The sequence below is a fragment of the Suillus clintonianus genome, assembly GCF_016758775.1.
Source record: "Suillus clintonianus strain FC179 chromosome Unknown DEU56scaffold_5, whole genome shotgun sequence".
Lineage (NCBI taxonomy): Eukaryota > Fungi > Basidiomycota > Agaricomycetes > Boletales > Suillaceae > Suillus > Suillus clintonianus.
This window is the reverse complement of record NW_024539229.1, coordinates 355,933-373,475: the sequence shown is the minus strand read 5'-3', so window position 1 is coordinate 373,475 and position 17,543 is coordinate 355,933. Positions and strand designations below refer to the sequence as shown.

Here is a 17,543-nt window from a genome sequence, read left to right as displayed (position 1 = left end):
TTGTGCTAGTGCAGTTAGTACTTCCCGGCGCTCCAATCTGGCTGACAGCTTCATCCTTCTCGTGTCAAGCAGTTTCTCCAGCACTTTACCCTGTAACTTGTCCGAACGCGTATTTTACCTTATCTGCAATATCTTTCATACACTTCTATTTGCACCGGATGCATTTCTTTGTTCTCGCGTCTCACACCCGCTGCTAACTCTGCGACGGAGGAGTTTTCATCTCCCTGAGCGCGGTTTATCCAACACTTACATGATGATCTTTCCAAAGGTGTTCGCAGCCGACGCCTTGCTCATGTTTCATCTCAGTTTTCAGCTTCGTCGACTCCCGCCCAACTGGTTTCGGGTTTCTCATTGCCTAAACCCCCATCCTCATTGGAAACCTGGATCACACATGTAGTGGTGTAACACGGATGTCAATTCTACTGATCCGCACTCACCTATCACTGCAAATATTATCGATCGTGAACTCAATTCTCGGACCTAAGGAGACATCAATTGAGTAGAACAGCTTTCAAGCGATCTTTCAGCTTTCTCTGCCTAATGCACTGACCTCAATTAGTACCATGCGCCAGGTCCTGCCTGATCGATTCCGCAAATTACTCGATTGTTCGGCAGCCCTTCATCTCCCTACCCCACGCTTGCGCAGCATCCACGTGCCTTCCTCTGCCTCCCGCACCAAGCGCAGAGTCCAACACCATTCGTGTTCACGAACATTGGTGTATCACATTCCTCGGCGTCGATACCAACATCACCACAAACTAACTTACCATTGATGTTTGGTGCACTAGCACGGCTGCTAACACGAATCCCCGGCCTATTGCTATATCATATTTGCTGTCCCCGCCACAATTGTTTTATGCCTCGGGACCGGCTGACCTATCCTTCTCATTCGCATTTGATCAGCACGCTTCAACTTTTGGCACCAATCCTGGCTGTCGTTGCATGAGACCTGGGAAGCGCACGAGACCGAAGGAAGAGTAATATAGCTAAGCTTTCGTTTGATCAACCTTCTCACAGCTCATTTTTCAGTGCTTCATCGGTACCAATTCGACGTTCAGTTTGGCACTGCTACCCGTAACATCTACTTTCGCCACTGCTGCGTCACGAGGTGATTAGACGAAGATTGCAAAGATAGTCCCACAGGCCACAGCGCATAGGAACGATTCCAACGGTCCTCCGAGTTGTGTACGGTGATCCTTCTGCCGGCACTCTGGGCACTCTGCACTGGCACAAGTTCTAGTCACTTTTTGAATAATCGGGTATGTGCCCTCCGAGTCAAAACTGTTATGGCGCGTGGTATCTTGCCAGCAGCTTGTTTGTGTCTCCTGTGCTGCCTACTAAGTCTTGTTACTGTACAGTGCAGTATGATAATGATATTGTATGATTGGTCTGATAAGGTGCGAGAAGGATACTGGAATGCAGCCTTCGAGCGTCAAGTGTCAATTTGAATTACCTTGCTTGACAAGGTTTCTACGACCCCCATAATTAGTAGCAACTTTCGACCAACCGGTAATTTCCGGACGTTCACGTGACCCGTTCCAGAACGGATCTCCTTATATGGCGTCGCCGCGCGCCCGGCAACATGTTATGTTTTGATTCGTATGTTTTCAATTTCTATTTCTATATAACTAACGTCTACTTTGTAACTCCTTGAGTTTGACTAATGTTTGGGTCAAGCAAGGTTTCTGTCGATGCAGGCGACAATTCTCGAGTGAGCATAATACACTTCGAATGTGACACGTGACTGTTGGTTCATAGACAGCGTAGTACGGTTAACTATCTACTTCAATGCTTAACTTGAACGCTTCAAACTCCATACCTCCGAATACTATGTCTGTCTCTACACTATTGTGGGGGAAGGCCGAAACGAATCAAATCTCGCAACTTCTTGTTCTAAAGCATGGTCAAAAACGGGTCATGGTTAAACGGCAAAGGTCGTATAATGTGGGTGGACCTACTATTTAAATCTTTAGTGGCTCATGGATATTATAAGCTGATGCTTGACTCCGCATGCAAACATTTCCCAAGCATTCCGAGACATGCTGTCTCGTTGCAGACCAATCAACTCGATATCTGTGATGGCCACTATGTGGACATCACGGCTGAAATATGGGACAATGTTATTGATTTGCTAAACTGCATCGAAGTGACCCATGCGGAAATGACATTACCCGTCCCACCGCCCTGCTTTGATACCTGGCCTATTTCATCGCCTGGCAATCAATCGGCGCCAAGTCAGACTAACAGACAAGACAGCTCGTACGCACCCTCGATCTACCCGTGTTTTTAGTACTGAAGTTTAGGCCATGCAACAGGGATGACGAAAAAGTCACAATCAACGTTGTTTTTCCATCTGGCGAGATTCGTTCTACCACAGTCTCGAGGGCGACGCGGGTGGACCAACTTGTTGCTGATGCCAGTCATATCATCGGATGTAGTCCCATTGGTGTCAAGGCAGTTTGGGGTGGGGCAATAATGCGCGAAGACTGGAATATCGAATCGTACAACATTAAGAACGGTGACACCATCAATCTTCGGGAGCTACCCCGATTTGCAAAACCGGTCATTTATCTATACTCTCCCTCCGATATCGATGTTTCTGTCAAACTTTCTCTCAGTCCTGTGTGGAGTCTCTCTGTCATTTATCCCGTTGTTCCCACAAAAAATCACGGACAACATATAGAATGGAATGCCCGTACCCATGAAGATGGAAATCTGACGGAAAATATTTCTGGTTTAGATGTGGCGTACTTGTTCTGGGAGGCGGAGTAAGTCCCTTGATGATAAATGAAAATCACTCTTCTAACTTTGCATTACTCTTCGCAGGCCAAATTTGCATGCACCCCCACCGGCATCCAAACCGCAACCGTTGGATACATTCAGTCCCACATCCAGCAGTCTCAGCGATACGGATTCAATCGTCATTCCAGTGGACAAAGTCTCTGTTTACCTCGATAAAGCACTCAAGGTTTTGGGACTTCACACAGAAGCTAGAACATCGTTCATCACGTGCGTACATACGCGCTACTTCATAAACACACCACTAAAATTGTTGTGGTAGCTACTGGCTACCATATTTCCTTAAGCACGAATACATTGCCCTCCGATTTGTCCCTCAATCGGTGTATGAACGCGCCGCTTCTTTAAGCATTTCGCCGCAGCCTGACATCGTGACTCGCGTATTCATGCTGTTCAAAGGCGTCGGTAAGGAGCACTTGGAAAATTGGTCGAACGCACAGATGCAAGCAGAGAAAGACGTTGCTTGGTGGGTGGATGTAGTTGGAGTTGATTTTGCAAGAGCCAGTGATGCGGCTTTGTTCAGGGTGTTGGAATGGGGCGGTATGGAGGTTCGCGTTTGATGTTCTACCGCTGGATTCTTCAATGTATGTAGGTGTAGGTATAGGTGTATGTGTTAGGTTTAGGTATATGAGTAGGTGTTATTGCATCTTGTCTTCATCGGTTCTCCATCTAACAGTTGCGAGTCTGCGACGAGAACGTAAGTTGGGTCCTCAAGCCTCAGGACTTGGACTCGAAGGTGACCGCGAAATATATGCATTTAACATGCCCAGCGTTCCCAACTGAAAAGCTAGGGCTAAAAGTATTGCCCGCAAACGAAAGTGGCGAGCTCAAGAAATCATATTCTGTCCGAGCGGGAATAGAATGTACAACACACGAATATCTAGTACTGTAGTGGTCGAAATGGACCTGTCCAAGTTTTGTAGGGATTATGTACTCAATGTCATCACAATCGTGTAGTACAGTATGGGCGAAAAGCGGGCTCTCCAACTAAACCTACAGTAGTAACGGTTATTGTAAACAAATCAAAATTACACTTTGTGACGGCGTAAACCCCGAAGACAATGAACGCACCAGCCAAAATCACGGCTGGCTCTCCCGCCCTACCCCTTCCCTCAGATAATCAACATACTCGGTCAAAAACCGGACCTGTTCCAGCGTCTCAATGGCCTTGACGCTTCGCCGTCTCCGCACAACAGCGATCGCGCGCTCGACGAGTTGTAAAGTATCTCTCCTCACGTGACTCTCCAGGCCATCGGCGCCTTCTGCTGGGTTCGGTGACAAGTCCACGTTGATCCACCCGCACAAGCCGATTTTGAGTGCCCAGCAGCATGCTATGAGACCCGCCCTGCCCAAGCCTCCGCGACAATGCACGAGGATACTTGCACCACGCGTCGTGTATCCCTCTATGAGTTTGGTCAGAGACTCGTCTAATGACTGTGGTGAGAGTGGAGCAAGGCCTTCAGGCAGTGGTATCCTGCAAGTACAATGAAAGTGAGCAGCTGAGAAACCCAACATTCGGAGTGAGCACTTGCCGAAGGATGTCCATTCCTGCCCGGTGCGCAGAGCTCACATAGTCGGACCAGCGTATTCCAAGAAACTCGAGCTCTTCATCATCTAGACAGCTGCAGAACAGTCAACTAGGCACAGGTCACGTGAACATTTCAACTGACCAGACAATACAGCGTGCTCCAACTCCCGCTATACGCCGTAGATCGGTGTCGAGATCTCGACAAACGGCGCTGCGCCCTCTGACCGGGCCTGCGAGGCGCACTAGCGATTGTTGACATCAGTCAGCGAATGCAGTCATGCCTTGAGTGAAACTTACCCTTTTTCCCTGGACACGAGGATAGCATCAAGTTACCCAGCTTGAAAGAGCGCTTGATGCCATGATTATTTGATGTTGGACGGTGCAATGCGCTGGATGCTCTCAGTTTAGCGTTCTGCGGTGTACAACCATTGGTCGAAAAGGCGAGTCTACATCATCAGGCTTACATACTAAAGACAACAATGATAGGCACTCACTGTTCACGTTCGCTAGAATTGAGGAAGTCGAGCATGGAAGGGAAGACAACCTTTGGTAGAGCAAAAGTCCCTCTGTGTGCAGACGAAGACCGGTTGCTCGCTAAATCATCTGATAACACACGAACTTTGGTAGTCTGTTTTAAAGCAGGGGGAGGGGAAAGCTTTGCGATGAATGGGAGCGAAGGACGAGGTTTGGTAGCAAGCGTCGTTAAGCGTGTGTCAATGGCAGCCTGAAGGGCCTCGATTATAGACTGCGGTGGCTGGTTCATGAACGCTGGGGGTATCGGGAGGGGAGGGGTATGAGAAATAGGTTCTGGCGAAGAAGACGAACGTGCGGGTATAGGTGGTGATAACGGAATTCGACTTGACCGACGCGAGTGAGCCTTACGTGAAACTGTTAGAGAGTTGGGGCTCGTTGTTGATGTGGCGTGCTGTGTATAGTCTGTGATGCGATGGAGGGTATAAAAATCCGGTACATGGAAGATGACAGGTGAAGGTTCCGGGTTGGTTATGAGATGTGATGAAACTGCAGGCAATAATTCCGGAGGTACAATGGTGGATATACTGCGTTTGCAATAAAGCAATCATGAGCCACGGTTCATTAGAGGTGAACTAGAACGAACTTTAATGGATGTGTTTTAGACGTCTTGACGGGCATGCTACGATGTAGGGTGCCTTCGTGAATAGATGCGGGTGGTATTTGCGACGAAAGGGTATCTTCGAGAGCTGCGTTCAGCTCTTTCTGGAGAAGGGGGTCGAGGCCAGGACACACACTTCCGTTAACGAGTACATTGCACTGTTCGGAAGTGGGTATCACTTGTGTAGTAGCGCAGGGCGCCTCTAGACATGGCCACCACAGTACACCATTCATATTTGTTGCCTGCTGGACGCGCAGGTCGCGAAAGGTGTCTGGCGCGTTCAGTGATAGTGGCGCATATGGTATGGGACATCCTAGAAACGGAGGTCAGCCAAAATGGTTCGAATGATGGCAACAAATGATGTACCTCGGTGGCCATACTTTATACGGTTGTACTCGCTCAGGTGGTACTGCGAGGCAAGGTGTGCGAGCTGGCGTGCGCGACAATGAGCTATATGCTGGTCGCCGTTCAAGAATACACATAACTTACTTGTGTGACCCACGGTTGTATGGCTCCTTTAGACTGAATAAGCAATTTCGGCTGTGCTTGTGGGTGCTTCAGAAGGACAGTGGGATGAGACAGCGCAGGAGGTGGGGCAGTAATACTTTCCACGAGGATGGACGTCATGACTGGGGATTACAGCGGGGATTTAAGTGGAAAGGATGGAATACTGATGAGTAGCTAGGTTTTGGATGATCATCGAAAATATTGAACCCTGACGAAGGCCCGCGGCTGTACTATTCGCTACAGAGCATGGTTCTGAATCAAATGCAGCCTGGTCGTGAACCATGCTAAAGTTTGGCTCCGTTCAAGCTCCCATCTATCAACCACATACTAGTATGTGATCCGGCTATGAGATATAATTATCAGCCCGCAGCCGTTGGCCTACTTATAGCCTGAAACGATATGATGGCGCTCGTAACTAACAAGTAAGTGAACAGCACAATTCAAGTGATTATAGAGGGCCGAGGCTATCTATCATTTCACACCAACTCTATAGCGAGCACCCTGTGCGTAAACATACTTGACATGATATACAACATCGAACGAACAAGCGTCCCAAAAACTTCTTTCCTGGATCTAATGGGCCCAGCGGGAAATCAATTGTACACCGCGGATGAGATAAGGTCACGGTTGGCGGTGCGGAGCTGGATGAGCCCCCAACGGACACCCACGAGCGCGATGTGCGCAACACTATCCGAGTCAGCTTAGTGATAACCCGACCCGGGCTAACACACACACCCCGCACACGACTTAAAGATCCGAGTCGCACCGGTGAGAAGTATGATCCGTGTATGCATTCTGTCATTTTGATGACTTCTGATGCATTCCGTTTCGTGCAAGTGATTGCTACGGTACTATCGCATGCATCACAGGACTGTAGAGGGAAGGCAAATAGAGAGGCATGGTGCTGGCTCTGGCACCTGCAATGGCTCCCCGGTTCCTCTCCGCTGCTGGGAAAATTGGGAGCGTTCACGCGGCACGCCTGCGCAAACTCTAGCGCCGTGAGGAGTGGCGGCGGCGGAACTTTGGGCGCACGCACGCACCGGGGGTACACCTCTTCCAAAAATGACATGCTTAGCACGCACGGTCAATATGGTGACGGATCGTACGCATTCCGTCGCATCATCCGAGGATGATCATCATGGAACCCGCACATTAGCGGGTAACGAGAGCCAGGCTCAGTTCCCCGTTCCGCCTGTTTGTGCCTGGGCATGGGGAAGTGCCACGAACACCATAACACAAACGATCTTCCTCGTTGATATAAATATCAGCATGACAGTTAGACGGTCTGACCCGACATAGAAGCATCACCGGAATCGCTTCCTCGAAGGTGGTGGCCGGGTCCGTAGGGACCACGCATTGCATGCTAACACAAAATGGCCCGCATAGATTGCGCCCCAGAACCAATTCCATCAGATCGTGACAACGAGTTGCATGTGAGATGAGTAGCATCCCCTTAGCATCAATTCATTCTACAATGCGACCAAGATGTTTGGGATTCGTGCCAATTTGTACTTACTGACTCGGAGAGAGTGCGTTAAGGTGAGGTTGATCAATGAATATCCATCGTGATTATCGGATTTGAGTTACAATATTTGAGGCAGCGGCTCTTGATAACAAGCCTCGTGGGATGCTGTATTGCCGCAGTATAAAATTTGGTTGAAAGACATCCCCCTCTCTCGAACCTTGCAACTTCAGCCTTTTCCAGTTTCTCGCCAGTCTGAGTCGACCCTTTCACAATATTCATGTCTCGCTCAGATAGACAAGTAGCAATAACTGGGGTCCTCATGGACCCCGAAAGTTTGTCATGCACGGTTTGGGTGAACCGAGACGCCACATTTCAACAAATCATTATAGTACTAAGTGAACGACTTTCCGCAAAGTACAACACCCTCTTCGACCCAAAAAACCCCATCGTATTGGAAGATCTAGAGTTCTTTATAGGTTCGCATTTTATCCGATAATACCTAATCATACCTTACTTATCGATTGTGCCTATCTCATACAGCATCCAATCCGCTCACTAGTGACTGTGTCTTGGAACCAATAACAAGTCTATCCATCCCTGCGCCATTGGACCGGACCTTTACTGTATTATTTAAAATGCCGAAATCACACGCATTTCGCGCACTGGTGAACGAGAACAAGGAAAACAGCTCTCGGATGTCCGCAGACATTCTTGTACGGGACGAAGAATTGTCAGAGCTGAAGGCAGAGAGAAAAACTTCCCGAGGCAACAAAAATAAAGGTAGGTGACGTTGAAATATTCGCTTCGTCATTCAATTACTCAACAATCGCCATAGGTGGTTCAGTGGCATACATATCAGCGACTGACAGTTCCTCGATTCAGAAGGCTCTGGATGATATGCGCCGGGATTTGCGCGAACAGTCTAGTTTAATTACAGAGCAAGCCAGCAAACTTACGGAACAAGCGAGCAAACTTTCGGAACAAACCATCAAACTTTCAGAACAAGCCAGCAAACTTACGGAACAAGGTGACAAGATAAACCGGCTCGAAGCTTCAAACGCACAGACAACGGCCACCCTGAACCGCGTGAGTGATCAATTTCAGCAACTTGCAATTCCTACTGATTTATTTCTCCAGCAATCCACGACGCTTCATGCTCTCCATCGTCGCGTGGTACTCGATGAGGCTCGTGATGTCCTCATCAACCGCTACGGTCTCGCTATCAGCGATCTTCGACTTGGAGCTACTGGCCGGAAGCGAGGAGGGGCTCTGGGTGAATTGGTGCGGAGTGTGCGTTCGAAGTTAAACGCAGAAGATGCAGCTCTGCTTCCCGATGACGCCTTGAAAATGATTTTCGATGGCGGCAAGAATACCGTCCGCCAACAAGGGAATGTCGCGGCTCATAATGCCTCCAAGGAGGAACTGAGCTTAGCTGTCCTAGGGACAGGGTTGAATTCGTCGCAATTGGCGTCATTGGAAATGGTCTACAAATTTACGCATAACGAAGTTCCGAAATTGCACCCACAGGAGATCTAGAAAATCTTCATATGTTGCTGTCTTTCACGAGACATATACACTGTACACTATTACTACATCACTCAAATACCATACATGGAACGGTCAGAGATTTTCTCGCATGGTCACGAGCTCGAGTCTGCTCGCCGATGCGCATCTGCACTTAGCCCAGATCTGCAACAGATCGAATGTAAATAACTGGGGGTCATGTACGAGCCGACAACCAAACAAGTCAATGCATGTGAAATTCAAGTTGTCGACATTCTTGTACGGGACGAAGAATTATCGGAGCTGAAGGCAGAGTTGAAAACTTGCCGAGACAACAAAAAGGAAGGCCTTAGGCGGCGTCGACATATTCGCCTCGTCATTTGATTACTGAGCAGTAGATGTAGGTGGTTCAGTGGCGCACGTATCAGTGACTGATGCGTTCCTCGATTCAGGAGGCTCTGGATAATATGCGCCGGGGATCTGCACGAACAGTCCAGTGAGCTTAGGGAACAAGCCAGTGAGCTTATGGAACAAGCCAGCAAACTTAGGGAACAAGCCAGCGAACTTAAGGAACAAGCCAGCAAACTTAGGGAACAAGACGACAGGATAAAACGGCTCGAAGCTGTGAGTGATCAATTTCAGCAACTTGCAATCCTTACTGATTTATTACTCCAGCAATCCCTGATGCTTCATGCTCTTCATCGTCGCGTGGTGCTTGACGATGCTCGTGATATCCTCATCAACCGCTACGATCTCGCTATCAGCGATGTTCGGCTTGGAAGCCACAGTACTAGTGGCCAGAAGCGACAGGAGGCTCTGGGTGAACTGGTGCGGAGTGTGCGTTCGAAGTTAAAAGCAGAAGATGCAGCTCTGCTGCCTGATGATGCCTTGACAATGATTTTTGATGGCGGCAAGAATCCCGCCCGCCAACAAGGGAATGTCGCGGCTCATAATGCCTCCAAGGAGGAACTGAGCTTAGCTGTCCTGGGGACAGGGTTGAATCCGTCGCGATTAGCATCATTGGAAATGGTCTACAAATTCACGCATAATGATGTTCCGCCATTAATTCACTGAATGTTTCTTGAAGTAAGCAGCGATGGCTACAAACACAATTCAGCCAGCAGCAGCAAAGCTTGAACAGCTCACCGGATATGCGCATCTTTGTTTTGAACGGAGACAACCTGGGAGTAAGAAGCTCTGAGATTTTGATAGTAGCACCGGGTAGGTATATATACGTGAATATCGCATGTTGGGTAGTCTCCCGTAGCACATAGTCATTCCATCCTTTGTTATGCTTGTTAGGCATCAGTGCCTCAGAATCATTTAGCCCTCGGTGGCCCCCACGAACTCGAATGCTCAGATTCATCCATGTAGTCTACCACCACCGAGCGCTCGACGTGTACGCGTACACCGAGTTCCATGTCGTTGGAATGCCCACTGTGAGGAGACGTGGGCCCGAATTCTGCATCGATGGGGCCTTTAGAGCTTTTGGAGTGGCTCTTAGACTCGAATTGTGTGCGGAGACCGGACATCGCTTTTTTCTGCGCAGAAAGTGTGGAGCGCGCGACGATCACATTTTCCAAGCGTTGGGTGCTTGGCTCTGACATTCCTTTGCAAGTGCGGGTGAGTGGAGCGGAAGCAACGGAGCGAATGAATATTGCGAGCGTTAGCGGAATAGCAGTCAAGCTCTGGAGTGGTGCGCACCTCGTATATTGATGAGGATCCGTTGACTCATGATCCACGTTACAGCATAACCAATTGATGCCCTAATGATGCATTCTGAGCGACATCTTTGACGCCAGACAATGCGAAGCTTACCCTGCCGACTAATCATAGGAGAGAGTCGATACAATCGAGCTGAGTTTTAATGATGTATCCATAATTAATTAAGCCTACGTACCTGAGTCTCGATGTTGGTCGTATGATAAAGGATGAGGTTCAATACGTTCGCCGCTGAGGGAAAGTTAGGAGGGCGCTCATCACAAGCAGAGCGTACTTGCCGGACAACACGACGAAATATCCAATGCCGTCATAGATCAGGCTAAGTATGATGAGCGACACGCATCGACTCTGCCAGTGGTGAGGGACTTACACCCGTATCAGCCGTTCTACTCTGATAGCAATGATTTAGCGACCCTAAACACGGGAGAGAAAAGGCACACCTGCTACTGAGAGGATTATAACGCAGAAGATGCATGGTAGATACTGTTACCATCACGATGTCATAAATCATCACGGCAAGGTAGTAGAACCAGGTTGACAATATTTTTCCAGCATTTGCTGAGGTGCAGCTATGGTTCATGAAGATCTGAACAGACCAGACTGGTAGTAGAGAAATTACTTACTTTCCCTAAAAAGGACATCGTTTGCATGAGATTTCGTTGTAAGGAACACAGACGTACATCAACCATAACAGCTGTTAGTTCTAAAGGTCAATGCGATTCTTAAGTTATAAGCCAGTGCTTACGGATGCGGTGAAATAGGTCTGAAAACCACTCTGCCTAAAACGAATAAGAGACAGGATATCATGTCTGTTGCTAGGGCCTACCGCAATCGAGAAGAGGTATAATAGTAATAGTGCGATTCCTATCCGTCTATCTCTTCTTGCGATATTGAATGTCCTACTCGGTGTTTTAAGTCTGTGCAGTTGCAACCCACAAAAAATTGACAGGACAAACCTGACACCTAGAATGACCTGCGATATCATAGTTTGTACGGCTACAGCGTGCCAGTGGTCAATAGAGTCCTGGCGGGTAAACACCAATAGGACAGACCTTTGAAGACAGGCGCCACAAGATAGTATTGTCGACACGTCCGGAGAGTAAACGCGGTGGAGAAGTATCCGTAATTGCTAAGTACTATAGCCAAGATACTAAAATAGCTGCATGGAATGTGAGCAAAAACACACACACGATGGAATGAGGACTAAACGTACCGTATGAGAATGAATAAGGCGCAGGCAAGGCTGATGGAAATCGAGGTTGTCAATAGTGATTTGTGAATGCACGCGTACACATGCCTTATATGAAAAAATGACGATTGGCTTCGGTAAAAGCGCCATTCTGCGGGGAGTGTAATAACATAACTGAATATAATCAGTGACGACTGCGGGGCTGCTACACAGAAAGGAAAGGCTTACTCGTAAAATGCGATGGAGATGGCTGCTACTCGCATATACTTCTCCGAAGTTGTGCTGTCTACAACTAAACGCCGTTCCATTTTAATAAACGAAAGGCGCGTTTATTAGCTCTGCGTCAGGCAGATCTGTCCTTGATAGATTAAGGCGAGGGATGAGGCAAAAAAATTAAATGCAACAAAGACTGCGAATAAGCAAGCTGCAGATGCCGAAGGCCCTTCTGCGAATAGGGATGCTATGAACCGGACGCTGCGTCGCTTTCGACAGACAGAGAAAAGAAGCGAGGAGGAATAGAGTCAAGGCATTGCTTTTCTACCAAGACCAGACCTGTGAAATTGATCAAACATGTTCGTATAGCCAATAGAACAGGGGAAAGTTCGGCCAGACTCGTCCGAGGCTCGGTTTAATTCAGACTCAGTAAAACATTCGTGCAAGTTGCATGCAAGCCAAGTTTAAGCCAAGTATAAGCCAGCGAGGCGTTTAAGGTCCAACCCCAACTTTGCTGATGTAAGCAGACATGCGGGGTATATGATAATGAAATTTATTCATCGAGGTCTCAGACTCGCAGTGCGACCTGCGAGGAACGACTGTCACAATCCTGCCAGACGTCTTCTAGAACTCGCGCCAAAATGTTCGAATCAGAAGGGCTCCGGTTAATCATATGTTCAAAATTCAATTACTCAGTGTATGTCGCACTCGGTGACCACTGGACAGATCTTGGCTAGCCATGGCGAAGATCTCAGAAGAATCACAGGTGATTCCAAAATAACGACAGTGACTGTAGGCGGACTAAGTGAATGACTTTCCATCGCGAAGGTTTGCGAGATTCCTTGTAGGGAACACCGAATTGTCGACGCTGAAGTCAAAGTCTTCTCGAGGCAAACATATGAAAGGTATGTGGTGTTGACATCTTTGCCTCATCATTTGGTTACTCAACAATAGTCTGGTTAGCAATATTCGAAAGTGGCCCATTGGTTTAGACGGCTTTGGATGATTTCTGCTAAGAAATTTGGGTCAAATCGACGAACAACTTGAAGACGGCGTCGCGCGGTGCCGCCCGCTTGCCAATGATGTATGCGATCTTCTAATCTATGGTCTCGCTATCATAGATCTCCGCGAAGCAATGGGCTCTGCTTGAATTGGTGCAGGTCGTGCGTTCGAAGCTAAACGCAGAGGCTGCAGCTCTGCTGTCTGATAACTCTTTGCAAGCGCGATCTACAAGAAGGAAATGATGCAGCCGTCAAGGAGGAGAAGCCAAGGGGTTTCATTTCCCTAGGGACATTGAATACGGTCGCATTTAGCGGTGTTGTATACGATCTACGAATTCACTCATAACGAAACTGTGCAATTTAATATTGTATTTCGTTCCATTTTCACGAGATATACTGTATAGAATTTAGCGACTATCAATTCTGAGCGACAAGCAAAAATGAACCACAAGGCCATGCATATGTACACGATGAGTCCTATGAATCTGCTTCACGTATTCGTAGAGAATATAGTAAACAGCAATGTGTCAATGATTATGGTATCTACCATGTTGTACCAACTATAGCGAAGCACCCTGTGGGTAAACAATATGAGATACGTATAAAAACCCACACAATAATCAAGTATGTGCAGTTTGTATGAATTGAAACATCGAATGAGATACCGTCCTTGAGCAAAACAAGCGTCCCGGTCTAAAATTTCTCTCCTGGATCTAACGGGCCAAGCGGTCCATACTTCTCACCGGTGCGATTCCGGTCCTCTATTCGTAAGCCGTACGGCTGATGCTGTGTGGGAGGCGTTCGTGAGCCCGAGTCGGATGACGCGTAGGACATGAGACGTTGTTGTGATGGGTTATCACTGAGCTGATACCGCGTGGCGTACATCGCGCTCGTAGGCGTCTGTTGCGGGCTCTCATCATCATCAAACCCACTCTCAAGCATCGCCTCTAACTCCGCACCGCCAACCACTTTATTCCCACCCGCCCCATTCCCGGACACATACAGGCCGACAGGCGGAGCGGGGAACTGAGCATGGTTCTCGTTGTATCCACCAATCTGCGGGCCGTAATGATCGTCCTCGGATGATACGACGGAATGCGTGTCTGATCCGTCACCGTATTGACTGCGGGCTTCACTGCGTGCGCTGAGCAGGTCGTTTTCGGAAGAGATGTACCCTGATGGGTGCATACGATCAAAGTCGCGCCGCCGCCGTTCCTCACGCTTGAGTTTGCGCAAACGTGAGCGCTCCCAATCTTCCCAGCGACGAAGAGGAACAGAGGAACCATCGAAGGTGCCAGAGCCAGCCCCATGCCCTTCTCCCTTTGCCTCCCCTTCCACTTTTCTGCAACGTATCCGTTAGCACTGCAGCCACTACATACATGAAACGAAACATACCTCGTCTCTCCCCATGAGAAGTCATCAAAATGCCAAAATGCATACACCGGAAGGATGAAATTCCACACCGGAAGCGCCACGAGGTATATAATCATCCAGAACACATATACAACCTTCCTCGTTGTTATCAATATCAGCACGGCGGGTAGACCCAGTACAGATACAAGCAGCATCAACGGGATAGCTTCCTCGAAGGTCGTCGGGGGTTGCATGATCATACCCCCAATGAGCGCATACGTCAGCGCAATGGCAATAGGCAGTACGACCGTCCCAACCAGATCCATGAAGACCACGAATTGCATGCTAAAGCAGAACGTCCCGCATAGGTTGCGCACAAGAACAAGTTCCATCAGATTGTGGATCGTGCTGTTAATCCACCGACGACGCTGGGAGAGGAGAACTTTGAAAGTATCGGGTACAACAGTGCGACATTTGGCTTGGGGTAAGAACATCATCTTGCGATTGGGGAATGTGCGAAGGAGGATGGTGGTGAGGAAGCGATCTTCTCCGAGTAGAAGAAGGTTCTGTTGGTGAAGTGTGGTGACCTCGCTTTGACTGTATTCGCGTACAATTTCAGGCTTGACGATGAGAGGGATCCAGTCGTCGCCCGTCGTTTTGCGGGCTTTCAACCGAAACATGGAGAAACATCCTGGCAGACATGAAACACCACCAAAGACGGATTCGAAGGCTTTGGCTAAGTGGTGGGAGATGAAGTATTCGAAGACTTGGATGGCGGTGACCCAGGAATCACGTTTGTTAGCTATGCGAGTCTCCCCGCAGACGCCCATGATCATTTGGTCGTGGTGCATACAGTTGACGAGGTATTTCAGCGATTCAGGGTATACTTTGGTATCGGCATCAACCTGCAGATACATCAATACACGAAGGCAAAGTAGTAGATGTACACAGACCATCAAGCAGACCTCAAAGAAGTCAGGCGTAACACCCATCAGGGTATGGATTTTCCGGAACAAGTCGAAATCAAGAGGGGTCATCCGGTCGTTATATGTGACGCGAGAGAAAAAGTTCATCAGAATAAGCTGGCTGTCTCGCTTGCCACGGTTGCCGGGCTTTTTGTCACTGGTAGCCTCCGCCTCAGTTCCGCATTTGACAACAATGACAGTGGGTGTACGACGACCAGCAACCGCTGTCGATGTTCTTTAGCATCAGGCCCTTGAGCGAAGAAATGAAGACGTACTGTAGTGTCCTGCATAGACCATTGCCCTGTTTTCGCGTTTCATTCCACTACCAATCGCAAGATAACTCATAGGCATCGGATTGCCAAAGCGAGGATCTGCATCCAACAATCCCACACAAATATCTGGCGTGCTCATCTTCTCTCCTGCACCAGTGATCATGCCATCGGCCACAATAAAAAGCAGCTTGCGTGCGTCAGAGTAAGTCGTCCGCGAAATGGAATCCAGCGTGGAGCGTATAGAGTCTTCACCCTCGGAGTAGCACGTTACGAGGCAGATGGCGAACAACTCGGTGCCAATTTGTGTGAGAGACATGACAGGTGCTGCCTCGGGTAATAGGGTTGTACTGGAAGATGCAGGGAGGCGGGTAGGAATTGCCTTGACGAGTTTCTTCGACCCATGAGGGCCAGCCCATGGTGCCGTACCCGTGCGGTTGTCAACTGAAACATTTGCACCCCCAGGCATCACCGCCGGACTGATTGCCGACCTGTTGAGATGCGACTTATCCGGGGGACCTGCAAGCTTCGCGGATAGGAACCAGCTAAACACACACGCCATTGCAAAGCGGACGAGGACGAGGGCAAGGATGACGATGAGTCCTACATATAGGAAGAGCGAGCTGACGAAACAGCCGGGGGTGATTTTGGCAATGTTTCCTGCGTAGTATCGCTCATAGAGGCATGGGACTGCTGTAAGGATGTCGGCACGGTTGTAAAATAGACGGGTACCATCCTTTCCACTAGAGCTCGCCTGCGTTTTCAGGATGGTGCGGATTGCGAGGTCTACAGCGTCAGAAGCTACTGCGTTGGGATGTTGTGTCATATAGGGATTCATGTTTAGCACAGCACCGTCGATCACAAAGTAATTTGGGAGGGCAGCGACTTGGTCCCAGTCGTAACCAAGCAGAAGTGTTGTCTCCTGTATATTGAGTTGTGTAAAGGTGGAAGAGGCGTTGATTGGACCAAGAGGGCATTCCGTTGTAGAGGAACACGGTTGGTCTGAGGCGACACGGAAATTGAGACCTTGGCATGCGGAATATTGGCCGGCGGTGCGATAGAAATAGGGAGTAATATCCTGTCCTGGCTCTTTAAGGGTGAGCTGATCAAGGTTCACACTTGAAGGACTCTTGGCTTGGGTGACATTGTATAAGATACCGAGTATGCTCAGTGTACCGGGGACTGAGCCAAGAGTTGAATATCGCGAGGGGTTCATGCTAGATGAAACCGGACACAAAACCTTCTGCGTGCCAACGGTGATGAAGCCAACGATGAGACATAGGATAGCGATGATAAAACATAGGGCGATTTTCTCTCTCCAAGCCTGGATTTTGCCCTTGTCTTTGAGTCCGCCGACAGAGCGAAGCAAAAAGGATGGAGCCCAGAAAGTAATGACCTGAGCGAACAAGCGCCATGGGTCGAAACTACTGCTCTGGGAGCCGGCTTGAATGGTACCTGATGCGGAAGGGGCGAGTGAAGACTGGGGATTAATGAGAGGTACTGGTGCAACACTTCGCTCCGGGCGAGTGAGGGTTTTTGCACGGCGTATAGTGGTACCCGTTGGTAGAGGTGGACGGTTTGTGGGGACTGGGACATCTGCAGATGCGTACGTAGGCTGTGGTGCGAACCTAGCCGCCATAGCTTTCTCTCCGGAAAAAAAAGACTGACTTGTACACGCAGAACGGTGCTTCGGGATCTGGAGATAATAAAGAGTGGTCAGAAATGAAAGACTAGGAAACAAACGAAAGTCGTGAGCCCGGAGCAGCCAGCTGAGTAGCAGAAAGTCAAGCCTGTATTGCTCTTGCGTAGCAACAATACTCAGCACGTGAGACTACCGTATCAATCGGTCTAGCTACTAATAGCCATTCGCTTTGTTTGCCAAACAACGATCTCATAT

The 17,543-nt window shown here is 48.7% G+C and overlaps 8 protein-coding genes across 8 annotated transcripts; 3 read left to right on the top strand and 5 right to left on the bottom strand.

The window, feature by feature from the left end:
* Positions 1–1,608: 1,608 nt before the first annotated feature.
* Positions 1,609–3,463, top strand: DEU56DRAFT_897960 (uncharacterized protein). The gene is made up of 5 exons (XM_041356452.1): positions 1,609–1,944; positions 1,994–2,259; positions 2,316–2,768; positions 2,827–3,009; positions 3,062–3,463. Exons 1-5 carry the CDS (start codon positions 1,789–1,791, stop codon positions 3,357–3,359), a joined length of 1,356 nt encoding a protein of 451 aa, XP_041214023.1. The 5' UTR covers positions 1,609–1,788; the 3' UTR covers positions 3,360–3,463.
* Positions 3,464–3,643: 180 nt separating this feature from the next.
* DEU56DRAFT_771888 (uncharacterized protein) lies at positions 3,644–6,304 on the bottom strand. The gene is made up of 9 exons (XM_041351493.1): positions 5,949–6,304; positions 5,826–5,889; positions 5,445–5,772; positions 4,822–5,385; positions 4,625–4,773; positions 4,470–4,569; positions 4,332–4,421; positions 3,871–4,273; positions 3,644–3,792 (listed from the first exon to the last, which is right to left on the bottom strand). Exons 1-8 carry the CDS (start codon positions 6,084–6,086, stop codon positions 3,880–3,882), a joined length of 1,827 nt encoding a protein of 608 aa, XP_041214022.1. The 5' UTR covers positions 6,087–6,304; the 3' UTR covers positions 3,644–3,792; positions 3,871–3,879.
* A 398-nt stretch (positions 6,305–6,702) lies between these two features.
* Positions 6,703–7,531, bottom strand: DEU56DRAFT_771883 (uncharacterized protein). The gene has a single exon (XM_041351492.1). The coding sequence runs from the start codon at positions 7,413–7,415 to the stop codon at positions 7,119–7,121; it is 297 nt and encodes a 98-aa protein (XP_041214021.1). The 5' UTR covers positions 7,416–7,531; the 3' UTR covers positions 6,703–7,118.
* A 29-nt stretch (positions 7,532–7,560) lies between these two features.
* On the top strand, positions 7,561–9,062 carry DEU56DRAFT_771882 (uncharacterized protein). Its single transcript, XM_041351491.1, has 4 exons — positions 7,561–7,907; positions 7,972–8,211; positions 8,267–8,517; positions 8,569–9,062. The coding sequence occupies exons 1-4, from the start codon at positions 7,709–7,711 to the stop codon at positions 8,965–8,967; spliced, it is 1,089 nt and encodes a 362-aa protein (XP_041214020.1). The 5' UTR covers positions 7,561–7,708; the 3' UTR covers positions 8,968–9,062.
* Positions 9,063–9,122: 60 nt separating this feature from the next.
* DEU56DRAFT_976693 (uncharacterized protein) lies at positions 9,123–10,008 on the top strand (the record flags this gene model as incomplete). The annotated part of the gene is made up of 3 exons (XM_041359619.1): positions 9,123–9,334; positions 9,387–9,558; positions 9,610–10,008. Coding segments are annotated over exons 1-3 (573 nt in total). The 5' UTR covers positions 9,123–9,332.
* A 122-nt stretch (positions 10,009–10,130) lies between these two features.
* DEU56DRAFT_429060 (uncharacterized protein) lies at positions 10,131–12,313 on the bottom strand. Its single transcript, XM_041346188.1, has 16 exons — positions 12,074–12,313; positions 11,954–12,019; positions 11,870–11,899; positions 11,709–11,815; positions 11,613–11,652; positions 11,483–11,555; positions 11,402–11,435; positions 11,337–11,350; positions 11,280–11,284; positions 11,097–11,225; positions 11,027–11,047; positions 10,935–10,975; positions 10,835–10,887; positions 10,753–10,760; positions 10,639–10,700; positions 10,131–10,534 (listed from the first exon to the last, which is right to left on the bottom strand). Exons 1-16 carry the CDS (start codon positions 12,151–12,153, stop codon positions 10,254–10,256), a joined length of 1,044 nt encoding a protein of 347 aa, XP_041214018.1. The 5' UTR covers positions 12,154–12,313; the 3' UTR covers positions 10,131–10,253.
* Positions 12,314–12,636: 323 nt separating this feature from the next.
* Positions 12,637–13,492, bottom strand: DEU56DRAFT_771866 (uncharacterized protein). The gene is made up of 2 exons (XM_041351490.1): positions 13,022–13,492; positions 12,637–12,963 (listed from the first exon to the last, which is right to left on the bottom strand). Exons 1-2 carry the CDS (start codon positions 13,040–13,042, stop codon positions 12,751–12,753), a joined length of 234 nt encoding a protein of 77 aa, XP_041214017.1. The 5' UTR covers positions 13,043–13,492; the 3' UTR covers positions 12,637–12,750.
* Positions 13,493–17,466, bottom strand: DEU56DRAFT_976692 (glycosyltransferase family 2 protein). The gene is made up of 4 exons (XM_041359618.1): positions 15,653–17,466; positions 15,366–15,601; positions 14,455–15,317; positions 13,493–14,401 (listed from the first exon to the last, which is right to left on the bottom strand). Exons 1-4 carry the CDS (start codon positions 17,283–17,285, stop codon positions 13,753–13,755), a joined length of 3,381 nt encoding a protein of 1,126 aa, XP_041214016.1. The 5' UTR covers positions 17,286–17,466; the 3' UTR covers positions 13,493–13,752.
* Positions 17,467–17,543: the final 77 nt, after the last annotated feature.